This window comes from Acanthaster planci, linkage group LG16, assembly GCF_054643075.1.
Source record: "Acanthaster planci isolate LZ-2023a linkage group LG16, COTS_SCS, whole genome shotgun sequence".
Lineage (NCBI taxonomy): Eukaryota > Metazoa > Echinodermata > Asteroidea > Valvatida > Acanthasteridae > Acanthaster > Acanthaster planci.
The window spans coordinates 1,962,914-1,983,347 of record NC_141792.1 but is presented as its reverse complement, the minus strand read 5'-3'; the positions used below and the strand labels follow the sequence as shown (position 1 = coordinate 1,983,347).

Genomic DNA, 20,434 nt, shown 5'->3' with positions numbered 1-20,434 from the left:
GGTATAAATTCCTAGATCACGTAGAATATTGAAAATATTTCCTAAAGGGCCGATTGACAGCAGTTGTCTGAGAGAATGCAGGAAACTGCATTGAGGATCAGTGGCTTGTTCGCTGTGAGGAGAAAGTGTACCCCTGACTTGCTGCCACGTTTGACTGAAATTTCCACACCAATAAAAAAAAAAAAATTTCATCTTCTTTTTTTTGGGGGGGGGGTTGTGATGGACAGTTTAATTATTTATTTCCAAGTGTTTCAATTTTTGGACTGAAATTTTAAAGAACCAATAATCAATTTCAATTTGGGGAGGAGGAATTGAAAGCGTCGACAGCTTAGAAACGTTATACGAGTACCTTTCTTTGAGGAGGATGGAGTTGAAGTTTCTTTTGCGGATGAAAAAATGGGAGACTTTAAAGCAGCCTGGTGGCGGCAGACACAACGGTCCTTGTGGCTGAAGTAGGCACACGCGTGCAGTTCTAGGCATGCGTGTTAGTTCTGAGCACGCGCATATAACCGGAGAAAAGGACCGGTTTGTCTGCCGCCACCATGCGTCTCAAAGTCTCCCATTGGACAGTCAGATATTGAAAATCGTCCATTTGCCCTCCCCTCCCAACTTCAGATGTTGATACGCCATTCTCGGTGATAAACACCTGTACGCACATGATAAACTCCCGACTTAGATATGAATTCTAGCCTTTGAATTGAGAGTTTTTTCTAAGGGCACTTCTGTTCTTTCTGCGTATGCGCTATCCGTTCAAAGCACCCCCAGGAATTAATTACGTCTCGGCCTTGCGCATTACGCAATGCGCAAAAACAACAAGAAATATATGGGACCAAGTGACAAAACGAAAAGATCGGTTTTTAATTCTAACGGTTGGAAAAATTCTGTCTTTTCATTACAAAATTACAAAACTACTTGAATAAAACAAGCCAACAACTAACTCAGGCAATCAGACCGCGTGACAAATGAGCTTCCTCCTGTAGATTATCATATCGTTGACCGACAATAGAGTGGTATGTGCGTTGTTCCATTTCCTAAAGAGTATCTTGTGATTGTTTACTTGACGCTAAGTAAGCAGTTCTCGATGGAGAAAGTGCGGTACTGCTCACACACAACACGAATTTATCTTCTAAAGGCCTTTTCTCTCTTTATCGGTGGGATTGAGTGACGCTAATAAAAAAGACCACTTAGTGCCACATTACGCTGTGGTGCTTTAATCTTTTTGATGCTAAAAGGAAATGTAAGGTTGCTGGTACCATGGCATATGATTCAAAATACTTTATTAGCATACCATGTCAATTCAAGTGCCGGTACGTCTCCGCTGAAAGATTTTCCGCAGCCGATGCTGTCAATAAAGCTAGCACTGCAGTCTGCCCTTTTGTGTTGAAAACATGGGTTGGCAGGGAAATTTTGAACTTCGCCAGTCTCGGTGAAAGAATCGACTGAAAGCAAAACTCACCAGAAAAAAAACTTTGTAAGCGGACACAACAAAAGCGTTGCTCTTGGCAAAGAACACGCGGCAGCTCCTCGTTATTCTGTCAATGGACGATGGAAATCAATAGCCCCTTCAATTGTGACGTAGACGATTCTGAAACCATTTTTACACATCAGGCAATACAAGCATTGTTGATTATAGTTGTGTTATCACCAGAAAAACCACTTTATAAGTGGCTCTTAATCGGCGGCAGGGCGATGCTACTGCATCTACATTCAGTCGGAGACCATCTTTATTCCATGCAGAATTTACAATAGATACATAAATGTTAGGGGTCTCGACCTTATTCCAAGACAACGGAGCCTGTTTGTAAACAGCCATCAGATGTAAAGATGCAAAATCTTCCCGTATTTATGAACAACGTTTGTCCTGTGACGTGCTGCCCATTCGGACATCCATGTCGTACGGAAATGAAAATTGCCTAGCAATACTTATGTGGTATTAGTTTACACTAGTCATTCCTCCCCAAATGGACTAATCAAACCTCACACAGATGATAGAGCACTTAAAAGGCCCGCAGTTTTTCACTAGCAACATGTAGGTTTTAACTAATTGAGTAATAAAATTTCTACTGAAGTGAAGCGGTGTCAGAGCACCACCGCAATCAAGCAATTGCTCAAGCGGTTTCGCGTGAGTGCTAATGCACTCAGTGCTCACTGCGTACACAGCTTGTGTCGGACGACAGATGAGCCAGGATCCCATGCCCACGTTTGAGAGCTAAGTCAGTCTTTCTGGGGTATCCGTTCAGTTTGATCCGGAGTGATCGTGTTCAGCTTCGGAACTTGGCCCGGAGAGCGGGAAGAGTGAGGCCTGCTTCAGTGTCCAAAGCTGTTGACCAGAAGGAAAAACAAGCGAGCTAGAAAATCGTACCGCACGTCGAGAAATCGTTCATCAAGGCATGGCTGAGGGTGGCTTCTACCAGCGGTTTCGCCGGTCGGTCACCCGTAAAAAAGTTACCGACACAGACTCAAACACGACCACCCTGAAGCGTTGTCTGACGTCTACCGATCTGGCCCTGATGGGCATCGGGGGCATGTTGGGATCTGGTGTCTACATCCTGACAGGGGAAGTAGGCGTGTTAGCCGGGCCGGCTGCTACTCTGTCCTTCGCCATCGCCGGCGTGGTGTCTTTGCTGACAGCTTTGTTGTATACCGAGTGTGCGACCAGAGTTCCTCGGACGGGAGCGTCGTATTTGTTCACCTACGTCGGGCTGGGAGAGCTGGCGGCTTTTTTGGTGGGCTGGAATGTCATTATTATGCGTACCTTCGTTGTTGCCTACGCGGCCCGAGGATGGAGCGCTTACTTCGACAACCTTTTGGGTAACCGAATCCGAAATTTCACCATTGAGCAACTCATGCACGGGGAGAAGTGGGAATCGGCGGTGTTGGTCGACTATCCAGACCTCATCGGTGGGGCTGTCACCTTGCTGGGAACGATACCCATTGCCGTGGGCACTGACTTGTCGTCGAAGACCAACGGTTTCTTCGTGGTCGTCAACGTGGTGACTGTCGCCATGGTGTTCGTGGTCTCCATGGTCCACGCCGAGTTCTCCTATCTGACCGTGCACGGTTTCTTCCCCAAGGGCTTCGGCGGTGTGGTGGCCGGCGCGGCAGTCTGCCTGGGGTCCGGCTACGGTGGCTTCGAATCCATCCTTTTCAGTGCAGAGGAGGCTAAGAATCCCAGCCGGGGTCTCCCAATCGGTATCATCTCCGCCTACGTCGTCTCCATCATCAACTACCTCGCCGGCGTGGTAGCCATTAGCGTCCTGACCGATTATCACGACATCAATCCCCTGTCCCCTTTCGTCACGGCCTTTGACAACATCGGTTTGTACTGGATGGGGTATGTGGTAGGCTTGGGAGGGCTGTGCAGCATGACAGGTGGAGTCCTGAACACCATATTCTGTCTCTCGCGGAACATCTTCGCCATGGCGAGGGACGGTCTCCTGCCTGCGCTCTTGGGACGGACCAACGAGGTCACCCAGACGCCCATCATTGCTACCGTCTTTGGCGGGGTCCTCTCCATTCTTATCAGCGTCTTCGTCGACTTCCTGTATATTATCGAGTTCATATCCTTGGCAGCGCTAGCCGATTACATCATTGTCGGTGTGGCCGTCATAAGCCTCCGTTACCAGCCTTCGCCAATGCGAAGCCAGTACACACCGCTTGTCGGCGCAGACGCAAACGAGAGCCACGCCGGAGAGGAATTGACGGACATGGTATCAATGCCCAGAAACAACGATCAAGACCAACAAGATCCGGAAAACTACCCATCAACATCAGACACACACTCAGACAAAGCACCCATGCTGTCCACTGATCCCCCCGGTCGGGGCAGTTCTGCAAAGTTTTTCTCGGCGCCAAGGCAGTGGATCAACGAAAACCCAACCACGTCGGTCCTTACGTCCATTGCCGTGCACCTGGCTTTCGAGGCTATCACCGTCTCGCTGGTAACCTACCGGATGGATGATCTGTTGAGATTAGATACCTTCACGGTGGCCGCGGTGGCGTTCTGCGGTGTGGTCACGATCTTTTCCTGCTTCCCCCTGTTAGTGCTGCCCAAGTATGGCGAAGGAATCCCTTTCAAGGTAATTTTCTTTGTTGGTGACAGTCTTTTCCCGGACCTCCCTTGTCTGGCAGACTGCCACAACTCTTTCTCCTTCAGACAATATTTCTTTAGCCTAAAAAAGCCAAGTGGAATCCACTCCCTCGAAATTCCTCGTCACAATGCATTTTCCCGTCTTGAGCATTTTGGACATCTTCCAATAATGTCTCGCTATCATATCAAAACCATTTTTTTGGAGGGGGTGAAGATACCATTTTTCGAAAAAGATGGCTGACATTATTATTAACACTGTATTTGAGGCACGCGGCTCGCTGACGTGAACCGCATATCTTCAAACCCGTTAATTGATTTCAAACTTTCAAAAAGGACTAGCAAAGGGACAATCGATACCCTAGAGTTTGGGGAGAGGAGAGGGGAAGACTGCATCCTCCCCGACAGTGAGATGGCTCCCCCAAAATGTTTTTAAGGGTTACTAAGATGGTGTGGTTTTACGCATTCATGTCGTATGTGTGTATCATTCACAGGTACCCTTGATGCCCTATCTACCGTTGGTGAGCTTGTTGTGTAACGTCATACTCGCCGTGCAAATCCAGCTTATGGCCTGGGTAGAACTCATTGTGTGGATGTTAGCAGGTAAAGAAGTTTTACCCAGTTATCTTAGTCAAGGAGCACGGACCCTGAAAAAATGAAAGTTCTCAACCCTCATAACATCTAAGGTCTGACAGCATAACTTGGTGGAATAGACCTTAGAGAACATTTCTAGGTAGTATGTGGCCTCAAATTGTGGTAGCACTTTTGCGCTATACGTAAAAATATTACAATATTTTGAAAATGCGATAAATAATAAAACACAAAAGAAAATTCGAAGTCTTGCTTTAAGCTGCAACTTCTAGCTTCTGTTTTTATTTCATTTCCCAAGAAATGGATAATGAAACATTATAATCCCTTAATCTGTCACAAATGTACATGTCAAGGACTTGGGAGGTCCAAACAATGCTGCCACGCCCATTTTTCGGTTGTAGGGCGGGAACGTGTAACTCATGTTCTAGTGGCTCATCAAATTTAGCGTATTTGTATAAATGGATTCCCATTTCTTGAACATTTCAGTGTTTTAGGTGGTCAAGGCAGCACTACCAAGTCCATTTTTCATTTACAGAAAAATGCAAATTCCTCATTTGAGGCTTATCCTATCAGATTTAATTAAACTCATACTTTAATTTGAACTGACTAATTGTGGCTGCGGATATGCTACACCACACAGTGTAGCATATCTGCAGCCACACAAGTGGGGCTAACTAATGTCTCCTCATATGAATTCAAATTAAGATCCTATTTTCTTTCAACCAAATAATATTTTAAGGCCTTAGGTGTCAATAAGGCTTTACCACAGCCACTTTTTAAGTTCCACAGGAAATTTCAAGCCCTTGTTTTGCATATTTCTTTTGGAATTGATACTGCATGGTTGCAATGGAAATTTGTAATCCACTCAAATCTGCATCATACTCCCATTTTCTTACAACAAAGCAACATTTAAGGGACTTTCTTGTTGAAGAAATATTGCCACATCATGTTTTTAAGTTAAAGAATGCAAATATTAGCTTAAGGTTTCTGTCGCTACTGTAATAGTACACTGGCTGTAAATTACTTCTGTCAGGTGAAATATCTGCAACCAACTCTCTCATTGCAATGTCAAATGTGCTCTCCTGTTTGCTTTCGATGGCAACTTGGCGCTTGAGATTTGACTTGCTCACATATGTGGAAAAGCAGGCTTTGTGATACTTTCCTTCAGCTGCCACAAGGTCATTATTGACACCACGCAGCACCCGCAGCAGCTCTTCATCTCCTCTACACTCAGCAGCATGATAAATAGTTTCACAGACTTTTTTGTGGGTTAGCTGTTTGCAGAACAGGCACTTCGACCAGTCAGTGGGAGTAGATTTGGATTTGGACACGCGTGGTGTTCCACTACTTGTATTTGAACCCGCACTACTGACTGTGGAAATCTCTGATGGAGTCGGGGAAATGGCACGTCTCCGTTTCAGAAAGTGACGCAGATTTTCCTTGCTTGTGAAGGCCTCATAGCATTTGGAATGCCAAAGAAATGAAAGTTCTGGCAGATGTCCAATGTCAGGCTTCAGACGTTCATACACATCGTCTTCACGGATTTCTAATGCAGAAATCAGTTTGGGTATAGAGGACGGCAGTGGTGTTCTTAGGGACTCATCTGTATCTATCTGGCAGATTACACACTTGTCAAAATTTGTTCGTCTTTTTCTCTTTGCAGGTAGAAGGACAAATGACCCCTCATCATCTTGGCTGTCCATGCTTGTGAGGATGGGCACTATAACATTGAAACAAACATAACAGCAACCAAATAAAATTAATGTTTGAAAGTGCCTTGAGAATTAACCACTACTCTTAACAACACAAATAACAGTATGGATAAATCTTTTTGAAATTATGTATATTTATTTATGAATCAAAATCTATTTCTTTTTAGTATACTGTTAGGCCCACATGTCCAACGTAAACCATAAAAGAAACAGCAATGGGAGTGAAACACACACCTGCAACAACCCTTCTTGGTAGTTAGAAATAATCGCCAGAAGACAACATGGGATGAAGCGACTTGGCAAAGAAGTGACGTATCTGTTAAAATAAGAACGAAAAGGTTTCAGTAAATGTCTGGTCTGGAAGAAATATCAAAAGACCATCTAACTTTTTAAAAACAAATCCCCTATTCAAAAAAGCAACAGCAACATCAATTTGTGAAACACATACTCGTTCTTTTTAGTCCATGACAGTGAACTCCATTTGCTGTTGGCCCGCTGATGAAGATGGGACGATCATGACAAAGCTCTCACAGAGAAAAGACGTCTCGGTGCTGTATCATATGAAAGAAATGATTTTGTATTTTTTCACATGAATGATGTTGTCTCAAGTAGCAATTTAATTTAAGTGCTAAATATGGATACTACCCTTACAATGGTGCCAGTAAGACAGAGCCTGTTATCAGAAATCTTAATCAAGGCCCACATGTTTAATACAAAGTATAAAACACGTAGAAGAAAGGGTTACACCCAAGAAAGAGCGCTGAGAATGAAAAACACACCTGCATTATTAACCCTTCTTGGTCCGTTGGTAGTCAGAAATAATCATCAGAAGACACTATAAGATGAAGTGACATGGCAAAGAAGTGATGTATCTGTTAAAATAAGAACAAAAGGTCTTGTAAATGTCTGGAAGAAATATCAAAAGAGTATCGAACCGTGATCTGACATGGGTTTCCCCAAATTCACAATCCCCATGACCATGGTCATGAACAAACATGACAAATCGTGTTGAAAAAAGTTATGCAAAACACTTCTGGAACCTACCAATAAGCTTGATTGTCCTCTTCAGTCATCAGGCAGAAGTCTGTCGAATGCTGCAACAAATGCCTTAGGCTTTTGTCAAACTTCAGAGACATTTGCAAGTCGAAAACTATGGATGATCTGCAACTAACGTGACTAAGCTACATGTATGCTTGCCATGTGTAACCTGATCTGAAACCCAGACCCGTTGCATGAAAAACGAATAGCTCTTTTTCATGTGAGGCACCAGACTATATGCAAAAACCAAAAGTTTTATTATTAATAATTTAAAATACTAATATTAAAGTGTTTTTATAACAAATAACCATTAAAAAATAAAATCTTTGTAGTACATATTTTATTATAGTTTTAAATGATATAAGTACCAAAACAAATGCGATAAAACTTGCACTAAAAAATACATTGTGTTATAAGCCTAATATGTAAACAGTGTTTGGTCTTTACAGAAATCCCCACTGAAAGAAGGCTTGACTCTTCAAAAAATCACGATTTTCTCAAAAGTGATACCACAATTTGACACCACATACTACCTAGTGAAGATGTGTAAGGTATAAACTACCACTTTATGAAGTCAAACCTTAGATGTTGGGGGTGTTGAGCTAACTCCTAAATTAGAGGGTTTTCTGGACTTTGCTCCTTGACTATCTGACTCGACACCCAGCCAACCAAGGCTCTAAGGACACAGGTGGCACTTGTGACGTAATTGTACTAACACTCCAACAGTTTAGCCATAGTAGCCAGTAACAAGACATTCAAGACACTGACTTGGGGGTCAGAATAACGAATTGGAAAGCTGTCGAGAAAGACAGTAAACCCTGAGGCACCATACCCCAAACAAGGATTTTATTTGTAGAAAGGATATTATCTGTAGCAAAAATTGCCCTCTTTTGGTAGTCTGACACTATAAATAACCTATAAAACTATAAAACACCTGGGTCAGACATATTAAAGGATCATATTTGACCCTTTCTGGGTCAAATATGACCCCAAACAAGTCATAAGTTGACTTGGAAAAGGGTCAGGCCCCATGGGACCCAGATTCCGGGTCAGTCTGACCCAGGTGTTTATAAAGTGTGGGGAATTTAACTTCAGGCGAACAGCGTTTAGTCACCCATCCAAAAAATGGAACAACCTTTTGCTGATCCACTGCCAGACGCGGAGTTCCAATTTTGTTGGGGAGATATCACCAATGATTCCACTCTTTCTTTTCGACACAACTTGAAAATTTGACAAACTTTTCCCTCCTGTTTAGGTGTCGTCGTGTACTGCGCGTACGGCATGGACAACAGCGTGGAAGGAAAACGGAAATGACGTCAGATCCGCATCGAATATGTCAACAGTTCCGTAGGTGGTCAATTGCAGTACTCAGAAGATGGCGCCTTTCATGCAACGTCTTTTATTCTTAAAGCTCTCAAACATCGACCTGTAAAATAATCCACTGCCTTTCAATTAAGAAAACCGATATCAAACTTATTAAGTGTCACGCATGTTACTGAAAAGGGTCTTCACAATGAAAATGGTTGCACTCATATGTAGTGTGTTCTTTATATCCCAAATAACTACTAAGCACAAGTCTTTATACACATTGCCTGAAAAACATGAAAGAGTAAATAAAATAGTTTTTAGAAGGCTTTACTTAGGACAAATCCACGATGCGTGATACATTCAAAAGTACAGGCATTTAATTAAACAAAATGTTTTCTAGGAAATATAAACCAAAAAAAGGACACTAACGTACTCAATGCTGACAAGTGTGTGATCTTGAACGTCAGATGACGGTAACAACAAATTCACATGTTGGATTGAGTTTAAACATAATTTGTACATTTTTGTACGGATAAGGAGTGCTTCAACAAAAATCAGGCATGGGGAAATCAGGTTCCTGGGAGAGGGGGAGAGCTGGTCCGATTCCCCGGCTTTTTAGGGTTAACAGAGGCCACGTAATGTGAGTTACCACAAGGCAATTTACCAGAATCAAACTAATCTGTGCTTATTTTGGAGCGATGACTACGGAACTTGGTTACTTTTTGACGTACAACTTATAATTCTGTGGCCCCATGCATGGACTTGATATACCACACGGACATGAAACTGAGAAAAATCTAGTTACAATTTTTGCTTCTTGGAATTTTTCTGTTTGGTCAGAATAATACCTTCCTCTATATTTCAAAAAATGGGCCACCCTGGCTGTTGAGATTTTTAGCAAATAAAGGTATGATATTATTCTATACATTCATGCATCTAACTCAAAAAGTTTGAAAATGTGGCATATCAGGTTCATGCATGAGGCCACATAATTAGTGCCTTAAGGGTATAGTATATAGTTGTACCAAGAGCGTATAGGATCACATCAGAGTTACCGGAATTCACGCCATGTCTTTTTGTGGTTCTTGAGTTGCATGTAATACAGATCTATTGTCGGTCAAGCAGACACTTGCAATGTTGGTTACTAATTTCATACTTCAGTTATTCCATTTCTTAAGATAATTCCTGAAAAGACTACCATTGTATGCCATGAAGGAATTGAAATAACTGCAATATTTTAAATCAGACACCGGTAAAACTAACGCGCGGTACTATTGTTTTATTTTTTATTAACTTTTGGATGGCCCTCTGAATAAATAAATGGTCATACTTTAACAATATTTCATGCAGTAGCTGCTTGCAAGGCATTCTACTTTGATCAGTGATGGTCAACTGGCTAATAATGAAAGTCCTTCACTAGGCAATATCTGATACTATCCAGTGGCGTAGCCACGGGGGGGCCTGGGGGCACGTCCCCCACTAGTAAAATCCTAGCTACGCCACTGATACTGTTGGGTAATGCGTGATATAATTGCAGCATTTACAAGAGTCCCCACTTAGGACAGTGTATTATGCCTAATTTTGATCCAGCTGGATTTTTGTGCCAAAATGGATTTTATTTACTAACTTTGTAAATTTAAGGGTGCTGACTTCAAAAAAGTGAAATGTCACAGGAAAACGTCTTAGGCCGCCATTTTGAATTTCAAAATGGCGATTGAAAGTATATTAGATGTATGTAAGGCACTACTTTAACGTATCACAAACATGGATGCAACCCTTTATTTCACTCTTCTGAGTTGCTCACAAGTGGAGATACGGGTGGAAACATAATGAACAGTGGCGGCCAAAAATCCAGCTGAATTACATAGGATACTGCGCTAAGTGGGATTATAACAATTACATATTGAAACTGGAGTAGAGGCTACTATGGTTGGAACTATTTTACGCGGTAACATTAATACCAAATCATTCAAAGTGCAGGGCGTACAGGGCAAAGGTCACCTGTACTGAAGCGCATGGAATTGGACGCGCTGGATAAAATCCATCAACGCCCTCAATGGGCAGGAACAACATCGTGCGAAACTGAACAAAAACAACATGGATAAGGGCATGAAAAAGCGAAGCAACACTCACCATCACTGCAACACATAGCAGGAACCCTCTGAGCTGTGCGGCACTTGGCTGGACAGGATTCCAAGGAAGGAAAGTGAAACTTCGTATGCGCATGAAGCCCAACCGGCAGCTGTCCTGTGTTCGAAAGGGAAGGACATGTCATCGTACGCAGTATACGTAGCAAAACAGCAGCTCATGTATTGATGCGCCCTGTAGACATGCAGAAACACTCTATGAGATAAGTCTGATAAGATGCTTCATCCCGAAATAACTGTCATCGTCAGTTATGAATCTCTGCTAACCTAAGCCAAGGCAATGCTGAACATTTCCAAACCCGTTACTTACGGGCTAAAACTTGCCCGGGACCTAATTCAGCCTGCGCGACCCAACACACAAGGAGTTACGTGCACGCACCAGCGATAGACGCTTTACAAGGCCATAATAAAGTGACTACATGTAAACTCTGAAGAAAATAATAACATGCATATACGACCCACAGACAGATTTTGGACCTTCATTCGGATTCTCGTATTTTTGTCTTTTAATTTCTGTATTAGTTGAATTCTACTTTTCTTTGGTGCTGCCAGAGATCGCCCTGCTGATGAATATTTAATACGTGCGAGGGTAGATTTATCTGCGGTTTGTTAAATCGAAACTTTTAAATAATTTTGAATCAGAAATTTCATATGTACATCACCTCAGAATTATTAACTATAAACTGCTCAGCAACTTGACATACATACCAACATAATACAAATGTTACTACGCATTTTCTTCTTGTTACAAAACATTTGAACAAACACGAGCCTCAGTTGCTAGGAAAATTGTGCCCTATCTTGGTCGCGCTCAGGTCTCATTCACACTGGGAAATAAATTGGAAGTTTTACAAACTTAAATATTTTGGCTTGGGATACATCGGCCACGTCAAGGCTTTTCATGACTTTGAAATGTTTGGTTGAGCAGAGGAAAATTTGTAGATTTGTAAACTACACATCAAAGCAGTGTTTGAATCTACTGATGTGTTGTTATGGGCCTCGGTCTTGACCAAAAGAGGGCGCTATTTTCTAAGCAACGGAGGCTCCTTTGATGGGAAATGAACTTCGCTGGTTCACGCACGACTGTGAAATGCATGCGTCACGGTCGCATCACAACCAACAAATTGAACACACCCGACTAAAGCGGCTCTATTCAACCGATAAGGGGGTGTTTCTGCTCGAGGCAGATTAATAACCCTCAATATACCACATAATATCACAAACTCAGTTTGGGCATACGCTTCACGACCACTTTCTTCGCTATCTTTCAACCGTGGTGTCACCTGAAAGGGCACAGGTTCCCCACACCAATGACGTACGTTTCAAGTTACCGTAGTTGGGGAAATACCAGCAAAAAAGAAGGCAAAAGCTCTTGTCCCACTGCTTCGTATCTCGGTGCGATTCTGTCTTTTGTTCACACTTTACCAGCCTCTTTCTGCGCAAAGATGGTTCCATATTCGCCCCTAAAAGGTCTAAAAATTGTTCAAATCTTTCAATCATGGTGTCATCAGAAACGGCACAAGCTCCTTTATTTGTTGATGTAACTTCCATGTCCATATTTGCTACATGTATTATAGAAATATTTGCGAAAGAAGGCAAGAGTTTCTATCCCACTTCTTCGTGTTTCGGGCTTGTTTCCTCGCAAAGATGATTTTTTTTAACCACCACTAACTTCTCATTATTCAAAGTTCATGTCCAACGTGACTTTAATTGTTAACACAACACGAGGGTGAAATCCCTCAAAATAAACCCCACAAAATGACAAAGTTGTTTAAACAAGAACTTTATATTGTTCCCCCGTGATAACACATATTCGCTGAGTCAACACTGCCAACATTTTATCAAGGCCTCTATTCGATTCCTATCTAACGTTCACTGTCTGCCATGAAACGGCGACAAATTTGTATCTCTCTACCTTTTGATCCATAAATTCGCTTATTCATTTTGTGCGTGTAGTTCAGTTAATCTAAACTGTGCACTGCCATCCATCATGTTTTATGCTGATAAAACTGTATTGTGTTTTAAACGCTGGTTGAGCCAGTGACAATGTTAATTTTCAATTTAAAAAAAATTCAAGAATGACTTCGTACGCAGCATTCTGGACAACAGCTCAATCCGGACAGTCACGTGAAGTTGTGGCAAAAGTCGTATACATGCGCCGCTCCAAGACTGACTTCAATGAGTAACGGACGATGCGCTCATAATACAGGGCTTTTATTTTGTTAGGTGCATGTTCCTAAAACTGATGTTTTCTTGTTCTTTTGTCAGTTTCTAGGGGAGCAGGATATTTCTGTCCCCGTTTGCCTCATACATTATCTGTCGAATCGAGAATAGAGAGATTCAAGACCTCTTCTCTGAAATCGGACGTAAACTGAAGAAAGTTTGGTACTTTTCCAAAATACAGAACTTTTATAGTCTTAGCATTTCAGATAGTTCTAGAGCCGTGTGTGTCCACTGCTCAGTACTTGTTGGAGTTGGACCTTGGCCGATACACGGCTGTTACGCAATCCAAGCCGGCCAGCGCCTTGGCACGACGTGACAGCTCAATAATCTGGTTTTATTTGCACAACCTATTCGATGTGCACGCACTCAGCATGTAAGCTGTAGCACTGTGACAAGCCAGATTAAAGTAGCAGCCAATTACGCTGGCAGTAAAATGGAATACCTAAAGTTTGTCTGTGTTTTGTGTCTGGTTTTCCCTGTCGTGTTAGCGGACGGTGAGGACCCTCCAGTGGTTACCACGAGCCAGGGTCGCATCGTCGGCACGAGGTTCGAGTTCAGCCCCATTGACCCTGCGCTTCGCCGGAGCGTGGACGCCTACCTCGGCATACCGTACGCTGAGGCTCCCATCGGCCCGCTGCGCTTCAAACCTCCCGTCGCTAAGTCGTGGAGCGGGGAGCTTCAGGCTACCAAGCTGGGCAACCGCTGCCCTCAACCAATCGTACCTCTGGGAAACTACACAATGACTGGGCCATTCGGCGAAGATTGTCTCTGTGTTGATGTATTTGTGCCTCAACCTCTGGTAAGATTCTAACGTTCCATGCACAGAGTTATCAGTCCCTATATGATTCTCTGTATACATGCGACACACAGTATCAGTCGATGAAAAGGCAATGCTTAAACCATATCATATGAAAGATGGAAGCGGATCCCGCCCCAATGAACTCCGCTGTCCCAAACCTGATCTGTTTGAAACATTACAGGCATGTAAAAACGGTCATTATCAATACAATTGTGAAGTGTAAATCAATCCAGTCTATGTTTTTGCTGTTACGGTATTTTTAATTCCATGGCCCCGTGCGTCAGCCAGTATACCTTGAGCGTGTACACTTATCTAAATTGGCAAAACGGATTTTGCGCGAGAAACGTATGTCCAGTATTCACAAAGCTGGTATCAAAATGCCTGCAAGACATTCCAGGAAGACTGGTTCGGCGTCTGAAAAAATACAATGCAATGATCCAGGGGCAAATGTGATAAATCCCGTCCCCAGCTTTTTTAGAGTTAAATTCCAATCGAAGACTTGATGCACTGAGAAGTAGATGGAGGGAAGTACGCCTAAAGCACTGTCAATGCGAAGCATATATCCTGTGGTGTTTCCTTCTAGCCTCCTGACGCAGCCGTTCTTGTCTTCATTCATGGCGGTGGCTACATCATAGGAGCTGGTATTACGGAAGATATGTACCCGACCCCCGTAGCTGCCGTTGGTGACGTCATTGTTGTGGCACTCAACTATCGCCTTGGCTCGTTTGGATTTCTTTCGACAAGTAAGTTCTCCAAATTTGGAGCGAAAAGAGCCAGACCTATAAACCTGAGAATTTATAATCCCCGCAAAGGTCATACAAACCGTAAGTCAGCAACACTTTACCATGTTAAGGGTGTGCTCTTGTGGTTTACCCAGCAAGATATGGGACGGAGGGGTACCCCCTACATGTCCAAACCTATATAGGCACTGTAGACAAGTGTTACCTAACACATCCCCCTAGATGTATGGGAAGAACTCCTGAGATTCCGGTATAACAATGAACAACACAAAGGGCGTCTCTCCATCCAATATCTTGCCTTAAATATGTCAGCTGGCTGCAATAAAAGCACATAGAGTGAATTGAAATGTGCATTGATCACATCATCAATGCATACCCATTCACATAACCCACCTCTCATAACACGGGAATATTTCAAATCAAATTGCCATAGCAGTCAGTGTGCTGGTAATATATTATAACCGGCACCTGAATTGCGTTACAGCTTTAGCATGTTATGTGGGGTGGTGGGCACAAAAAGAAGTCACGGTTAGATGATTGAACAGCCATTCAAACTGAAGTTGGTAAAGGAAGGACTTGTATTTTATGTTCATATCTCCATTTTTTACGGTCTTTTTGGAAAACAAAATAAACTTTGATGGGTCATTTAATTTCAAGCCCCAATTTTCAGTGGTAAAGTTTGTTTCGGTTTCAAGAAAAAATGCCCACTGCAATGGATATGGACCCAATGAAGTGCTCATAAATTAGTCACCCATATCACCAGTACGATGATATATTATTTCCATGTTCTCAATGTCGGCATTTTGCTGAGAAAGTGTTGTTTATTGACAAATTACGCTAGGGGTGTTGGATCGGGAAAATGCAAAGAAATGAAATGCAGTGAAGTTTATTTGTTTCAGATGATGACGTCATTCCGGGTAACATGGGTCTTTTGGACCAGCGTCTGGCATTGGAATGGGTGAGAGACAACATCAAAGGTATGACATAGTGCCCAGTGCCTATTATCTACTCGAGGCTTGACTGGGTTCAAGTCAAGATCTCTGTGACGTTTCCCCTTCTGCTTTGGCTACTCATCGAACGAGACTGCGCGCCGTTACTTGCTTCGCGCCCTCTAACGACCACTTATTACCATGAGTTCAGCTCAGAAATCCCGACTTGACGAATCTGCCAACCGTTTGTGCACAGCGAATGGGCTCATCTACCAATCGTGGTAGCAGCCAATCACTTTGCCTGACTTGATTTTACGTCGTCCATACCTGCATTATAATGAACGAGTCCATAAGTCTGACTACTTCGATTAGTGGAAATTCCGTATGCATTATACAAGATCATGTTATTCATATGCAATTATGAATATCTACACATCACCAACGGGGTCCGATTGGCTTATCTGCAGAGTCGGACTTACAGACAGGTGACGTATGTACGTTGTACAATAAAGGCTATAATGAGGGCTCCTTAGAAGGGTTATGCGAGCTGCCGGGCCGAGCGCGACGACCGTGTAGACTCGTACCGGCTGAAGGGATGGCTGACTAAGGGAGAGCAACGTAAGTCCGACTTGATTCAAGTCTACCTCGAGGCGGATTACCCTTGCAGTGGTTGAAAAAAATGTGTCAGGTGCCTCCATGAAGACACTCGTTTATCAGCCATATTCATATTCCACTCCCTCCTCACACGTGTGCGTGTCTGTGGCCCCAAATAACGGACATCGTGGAAAGGAGACATAGCGCCCTCTTCAGGTATCACACAGCGTCCTTTATCACATAGCAAATGTCTCAAAACCAAGCTTAGGCTAAATGACCCTTGTGATGCATGCCCGCACGATGGCAGTAGACACACTACGAGGGGACAGTCATGCAGTTGTTCGCCTTATTGTTTTAGCAGAAGAGTGATTTTGTTACTTTTACAATGTTTGCTGTTAGGGTTCGACTAACATTCAAACATTATCTCCCCGGGTGGCAGCTTTTGGAGGAGATCCTACACGAGTGGCCATCTTTGGTGAGAGTGCCGGGGCGGGAAGCATAGGTCTGCATATGGTGTCACCGGGAAGTGGAGGACTCTACCAAGGCGCCATCTTGGAGGTGAAAACATTTTGTTCCAGGGAATGAACAGGGAACGAGACTATTATTAAAATCATGCCCTGCCTCTTTGATGGCTCATTTGCAGAATGAGCGGTAACCTTGTGCGGTGACAGAAAATAGTTTGTAGTGTGATATTCTGCGATAGGGAACAATACCGCTCGACTTTCTAGAATCGAACGCGTGACAAGGAAACGCTTGAAAAGACCAGTCATTCCGTGGCGTTACACATAACGAGTACCGCTGACTGACCAAAGCGCGAAGTCTTAGCTAGCCATCTTCGAAAATCGCTCGAGTTTCGAATCTTCGCCATTTCACGCGGTTTGCTCCCCTTTAATGTAAACAGTTACTTGGAAAATCACCGTGTTCTGTTTTTTTAACGGTGCGAAATATACTTTTATCACTGGGTATGCAGACATCATCGGGTCATGGGGGGTTATTGGGTTGCCTTCTACCACCCACCTGTCATTCAATTTAACAACCTAACCTGTTACAAAATCCTGTATTGATATGAGGGTATTCCCCGGGGTCCATTTTTTCGTGTTCCTGTGACATCTGACATATGATTTTGTAAGTTCGGAACACATTTCATAATTTCCAGGAGTGGTGAATCAATGCAAATTACCTGCCAAACAAAAAGTAAGTTTGAAAACAATGCCGGTGATATTTCCATGTCAAATAACAAAGGTCAGATGTAACAGTGACACAAAAATGTCACACCTTTGGACCTCTTATTTCCGGCATAAACCATGACTCGAGGATTCATTCAGGAATTGTGAAATGGGCAGACTTTAGACACACCTAATGTCTCTCTCTCATTATATGCCTGGTATACCTAGAGTGGTGATGCATCTGCTCCTTGGGCAACTCTTCCGGGAGATACGGCGCGTCGCCATGCTTTTGCTCTGGGGAAGCTCGTCGGATGTGAACGACAGACGTCGGAAGAGTTGCTGAAATGTTTGCAGCAGGTGGAGGGATTCGACAAGATCATAGAAAACCAGTACGAGAAGGTTTGTGTTGCGTCGTTAACATATGATTTTTGAGAGAATGTAATACATTTCATGCGCACCGCTTAAAGATATATATTAAATCTTGTTTTGGCAGTTACTTCAGGAATTTGGTCAAAAGAGTTTGATGCCCTTTGCACCTGTTATTGATGGCGAGGTCATTCCTGCTGACCCCAATGACCTCTACGAGCAGGGCGCCATCAACGACGCAGTTTCCATCATTGGGGCTCTCGCTGATGAAGGGATGCTCATGGTAGGACCTGCCTTCCCCAACAACACCGAAGAGGCGCCGTTTGTCGACAGTGACACCTACGATGCCTATGCCAAATTTCACCTGAGTTGGATGGTGACCCCAGAGTCACTTGTTGCAGACACGGTCAAAATGATGTACGCTGACCCTTCTTGCGCTGGCACGCCGGACTGCAACTATCTCCAGAGCCTGTCGCAGGCTATCGGCGACGCCATGTTCGTCTGCTCTGGGGTGAAAACGGCCAAGGCCTTCACCAAGGCGGGCCGCAAGGTATACCACTATCACATGAGTCATATTGCAACGACAACCTTTCTGGGCAATAAGTGGACGAAGGCGATTCACGGCGACGATCTCATTTTCGTCTTTGGTCTGCCTCTCATCCCTTCTGCAAACTGGTCATTCACCGACGATGAAGCCCGGATGTCGATCCAGACCATCAAATACTGGGCCAATTTCGCTAAAACTGGGTGAGTCACGAAGGACTAAGAACAACTCGTTAAAGCTTGTTCTATCTCTTTATGGGACAGTTTTCAAAAATCGCTGTTAAATCAGTCGAACTCTGGCATAAAAGGAAGCGTTTCAGTTTGCCTTTTTATTCTGATTTTAGCAATCCTAATCTGTCCTCTTTGAATGCCGAGCAAGGGGAGGAGGAGAAGCTTCCGGAATGGCCGTTGTTTACCCTGGAGGAACTCGTCTACAAAGACCTGTCACCATCCATGGGGAATGGGCGTGGCATCAAGGCTAAGGAGTGCCTCATGTGGAACGAGTTCATACCGAAACTCGTTCAGACTGCTGGTGAGTGCTATTGACACACATTAATACTACAGCCGACATAGCATTAAGTGCTCACCTCCTTTGGGTTGGACATTGTCTCAAATTTTGAAGTGACATTCCGCTTCGATCATACTTTGTTGCCAGTGTGACCTGACTATCCGGATTACAAATGAACTGTTCCTCAAATAACCTTTGTTTTTCACCATGGTTTTTCAGAGGAAGCCAAAAAGTGCCGAGAGACCGAAGAGGCGAAAGAGAACAAAGATGGCGTCGATGAGGAAGGAACGTGCACGAAGGAGACCTGCCCAGAAGAATAGAGGAATGATTCATTTGCCCAGCTGGGGTTTGGGACCAAACGATTTCTAAAGCCAAGAACAGTTTAAACTCATTAACATCTTCACATGGGCAGGCTTAGTCACATTTCATGTCGCGTTTTTCTTAGGCTAGTTGTTTTTTTCTGTGATTGTGGTTTTTTTTTTACTTTTGCATGTTCACTGAGCTGAGTGCAAGATGCTTTTCATCAGATGGGAATGCTTGACAAGAGGTTAAGACAGTCACGCATGTGAATGAGAGAGTCGTAATAAGGGGTTAGATTAGTTGAGAAAGAATGACACACAGTTTAGTTGACATTAATGTTGATTGGATTTTGTCAGTTTCTGTACCATTGTGATACTTAAACATCGATGATAATTTGGAATCTTTGAAATTTATTTAGTCCAATACTATAATTTTATTAAATTTAAATGCTAAATGAAATCTAAAATCAAGCCTGGAAAAGAGAAAGAAGTGTCGAGGTAGCGAAAGTTGCATAGGAGCGTCTGTTTCAAGACTGCTCATATACTGCAACGATTTTTATTTTGGCTAGGACGCTCAGCTATTGTCGCGAGACATGACAGTGTGATTTACAAAGAACCTCGTTATGATGTTGTATGAAAATATTTCAAAACATGGTGTTTTTGTGTGCGTTGTCTTTTGGTGTTGCCACGGTGTTGTTATAACTTTGATATTACTACACTTTCGCGGCGGCGCGGCGGCTGCAAACCCGTGACGCCGTGTAAAAATAGTTTTAATTTGCAAAATACTATGGTTTAATTCGTTTTTACATATTAATGTAGCGGCAGCGATTGCACACCGGCTAGGGGCGGAGCCTGAGTCTCCGCCGGGTGGCGAATGAACTCCCGATAAGGGATGGGTTGGACGAATCGGCTTTGATCACATGTAATTTATCAGATCACATGTAATTTATCAGAGCTAGTTGATCAGTCAAGAGAAAACCCTGTAACGTGATACAAAATACCAATCCTACTTAATTACATAATAGCAAATTCAAGAGAAAACCAATTAATCACAATCCATGTGACCATTTCAATCCATTTTATTAACAACATTTTATTAACAAATTAACAACAACACGGCTGAAAGTTACAAATAATTGAGCTCACAAATCATAAATTACCGCACAAGGATACCCCCAACATCATAAAATCCAACTTACCCGGACATCATGGGTCCTAGGTTCCAAAGAATGGTCCGCAGGCCCAGGCCTGAAGCCTCTTAGCTGGCAAAAGTATGACAGAAAGTCAGACGGAAAGCCAGACCTTCCGTGCACAAAGCGTCGGCCATGGAAGAGGGGCACACACGGGATTGGAACACAGCGGGTTCGGCAAAACGAGCGGTGAA

The 20,434-nt window shown here is 43.3% G+C and overlaps 2 protein-coding genes and 2 long non-coding RNA genes across 4 annotated transcripts; 2 read left to right on the top strand and 2 right to left on the bottom strand.

Annotated features, from left to right (window-relative positions):
* Positions 1-268: 268 nt before the first annotated feature.
* LOC147796388 (uncharacterized) lies at positions 269-20,392 on the bottom strand. Its single transcript, XR_015427927.1, has 3 exons — positions 20,250-20,392; positions 10,870-11,058; positions 269-1,439 (listed from the first exon to the last, which is right to left on the bottom strand). It is a non-coding gene; the product is annotated as an uncharacterized LOC147796388 (long non-coding RNA).
* LOC110976470 (cationic amino acid transporter 4-like) lies at positions 1,327-10,076 on the top strand. The gene is made up of 3 exons (XM_022229742.2): positions 1,327-4,079; positions 4,582-4,690; positions 8,684-10,076. The coding sequence occupies exons 1-3, from the start codon at positions 2,391-2,393 to the stop codon at positions 8,740-8,742; spliced, it is 1,857 nt and encodes a 618-aa protein (XP_022085434.2). The 5' UTR covers positions 1,327-2,390; the 3' UTR covers positions 8,743-10,076.
* LOC147796389 (uncharacterized) lies at positions 4,928-7,710 on the bottom strand. Its single transcript, XR_015427926.1, has 5 exons — positions 7,435-7,710; positions 7,170-7,262; positions 6,839-6,941; positions 6,625-6,706; positions 4,928-6,398 (listed from the first exon to the last, which is right to left on the bottom strand). It is a non-coding gene; the product is annotated as an uncharacterized LOC147796389 (long non-coding RNA).
* On the top strand, positions 13,431-19,700 carry LOC110976514 (acetylcholinesterase-like). The gene is made up of 8 exons (XM_022229837.2): positions 13,431-13,905; positions 14,489-14,648; positions 15,545-15,622; positions 16,608-16,726; positions 17,563-17,733; positions 17,828-18,447; positions 18,588-18,775; positions 18,971-19,700. Exons 1-8 carry the CDS (start codon positions 13,540-13,542, stop codon positions 19,069-19,071), a joined length of 1,803 nt encoding a protein of 600 aa, XP_022085529.2. The 5' UTR covers positions 13,431-13,539; the 3' UTR covers positions 19,072-19,700.
* Positions 20,393-20,434: the final 42 nt, after the last annotated feature.

Coding starts and splice junctions, on each gene's coding strand:
- LOC110976470 (XM_022229742.2), top strand. CDS start 2,391: ATGGCTGAGGGTGGCTTCTACCAGCGGTTTCGCCGGTCGGTCACCCGT. Junction 4,080..4,581: donor GCGAAGGAATCCCTTTCAAG/GTAATTTTCTTT, acceptor TATCATTCACAG/GTACCCTTGATGCCCTATCT. Junction 4,691..8,683: donor CATTGTGTGGATGTTAGCAG/GTAAAGAAGTTT, acceptor CCTCCTGTTTAG/GTGTCGTCGTGTACTGCGCG.
- LOC110976514 (XM_022229837.2), top strand. CDS start 13,540: ATGGAATACCTAAAGTTTGTCTGTGTTTTGTGTCTGGTTTTCCCTGTC. Junction 16,727..17,562: donor ACCAAGGCGCCATCTTGGAG/GTGAAAACATTT, acceptor TGGTATACCTAG/AGTGGTGATGCATCTGCTCC. Junction 18,448..18,587: donor GCCAATTTCGCTAAAACTGG/GTGAGTCACGAA, acceptor TTCTGATTTTAG/CAATCCTAATCTGTCCTCTT.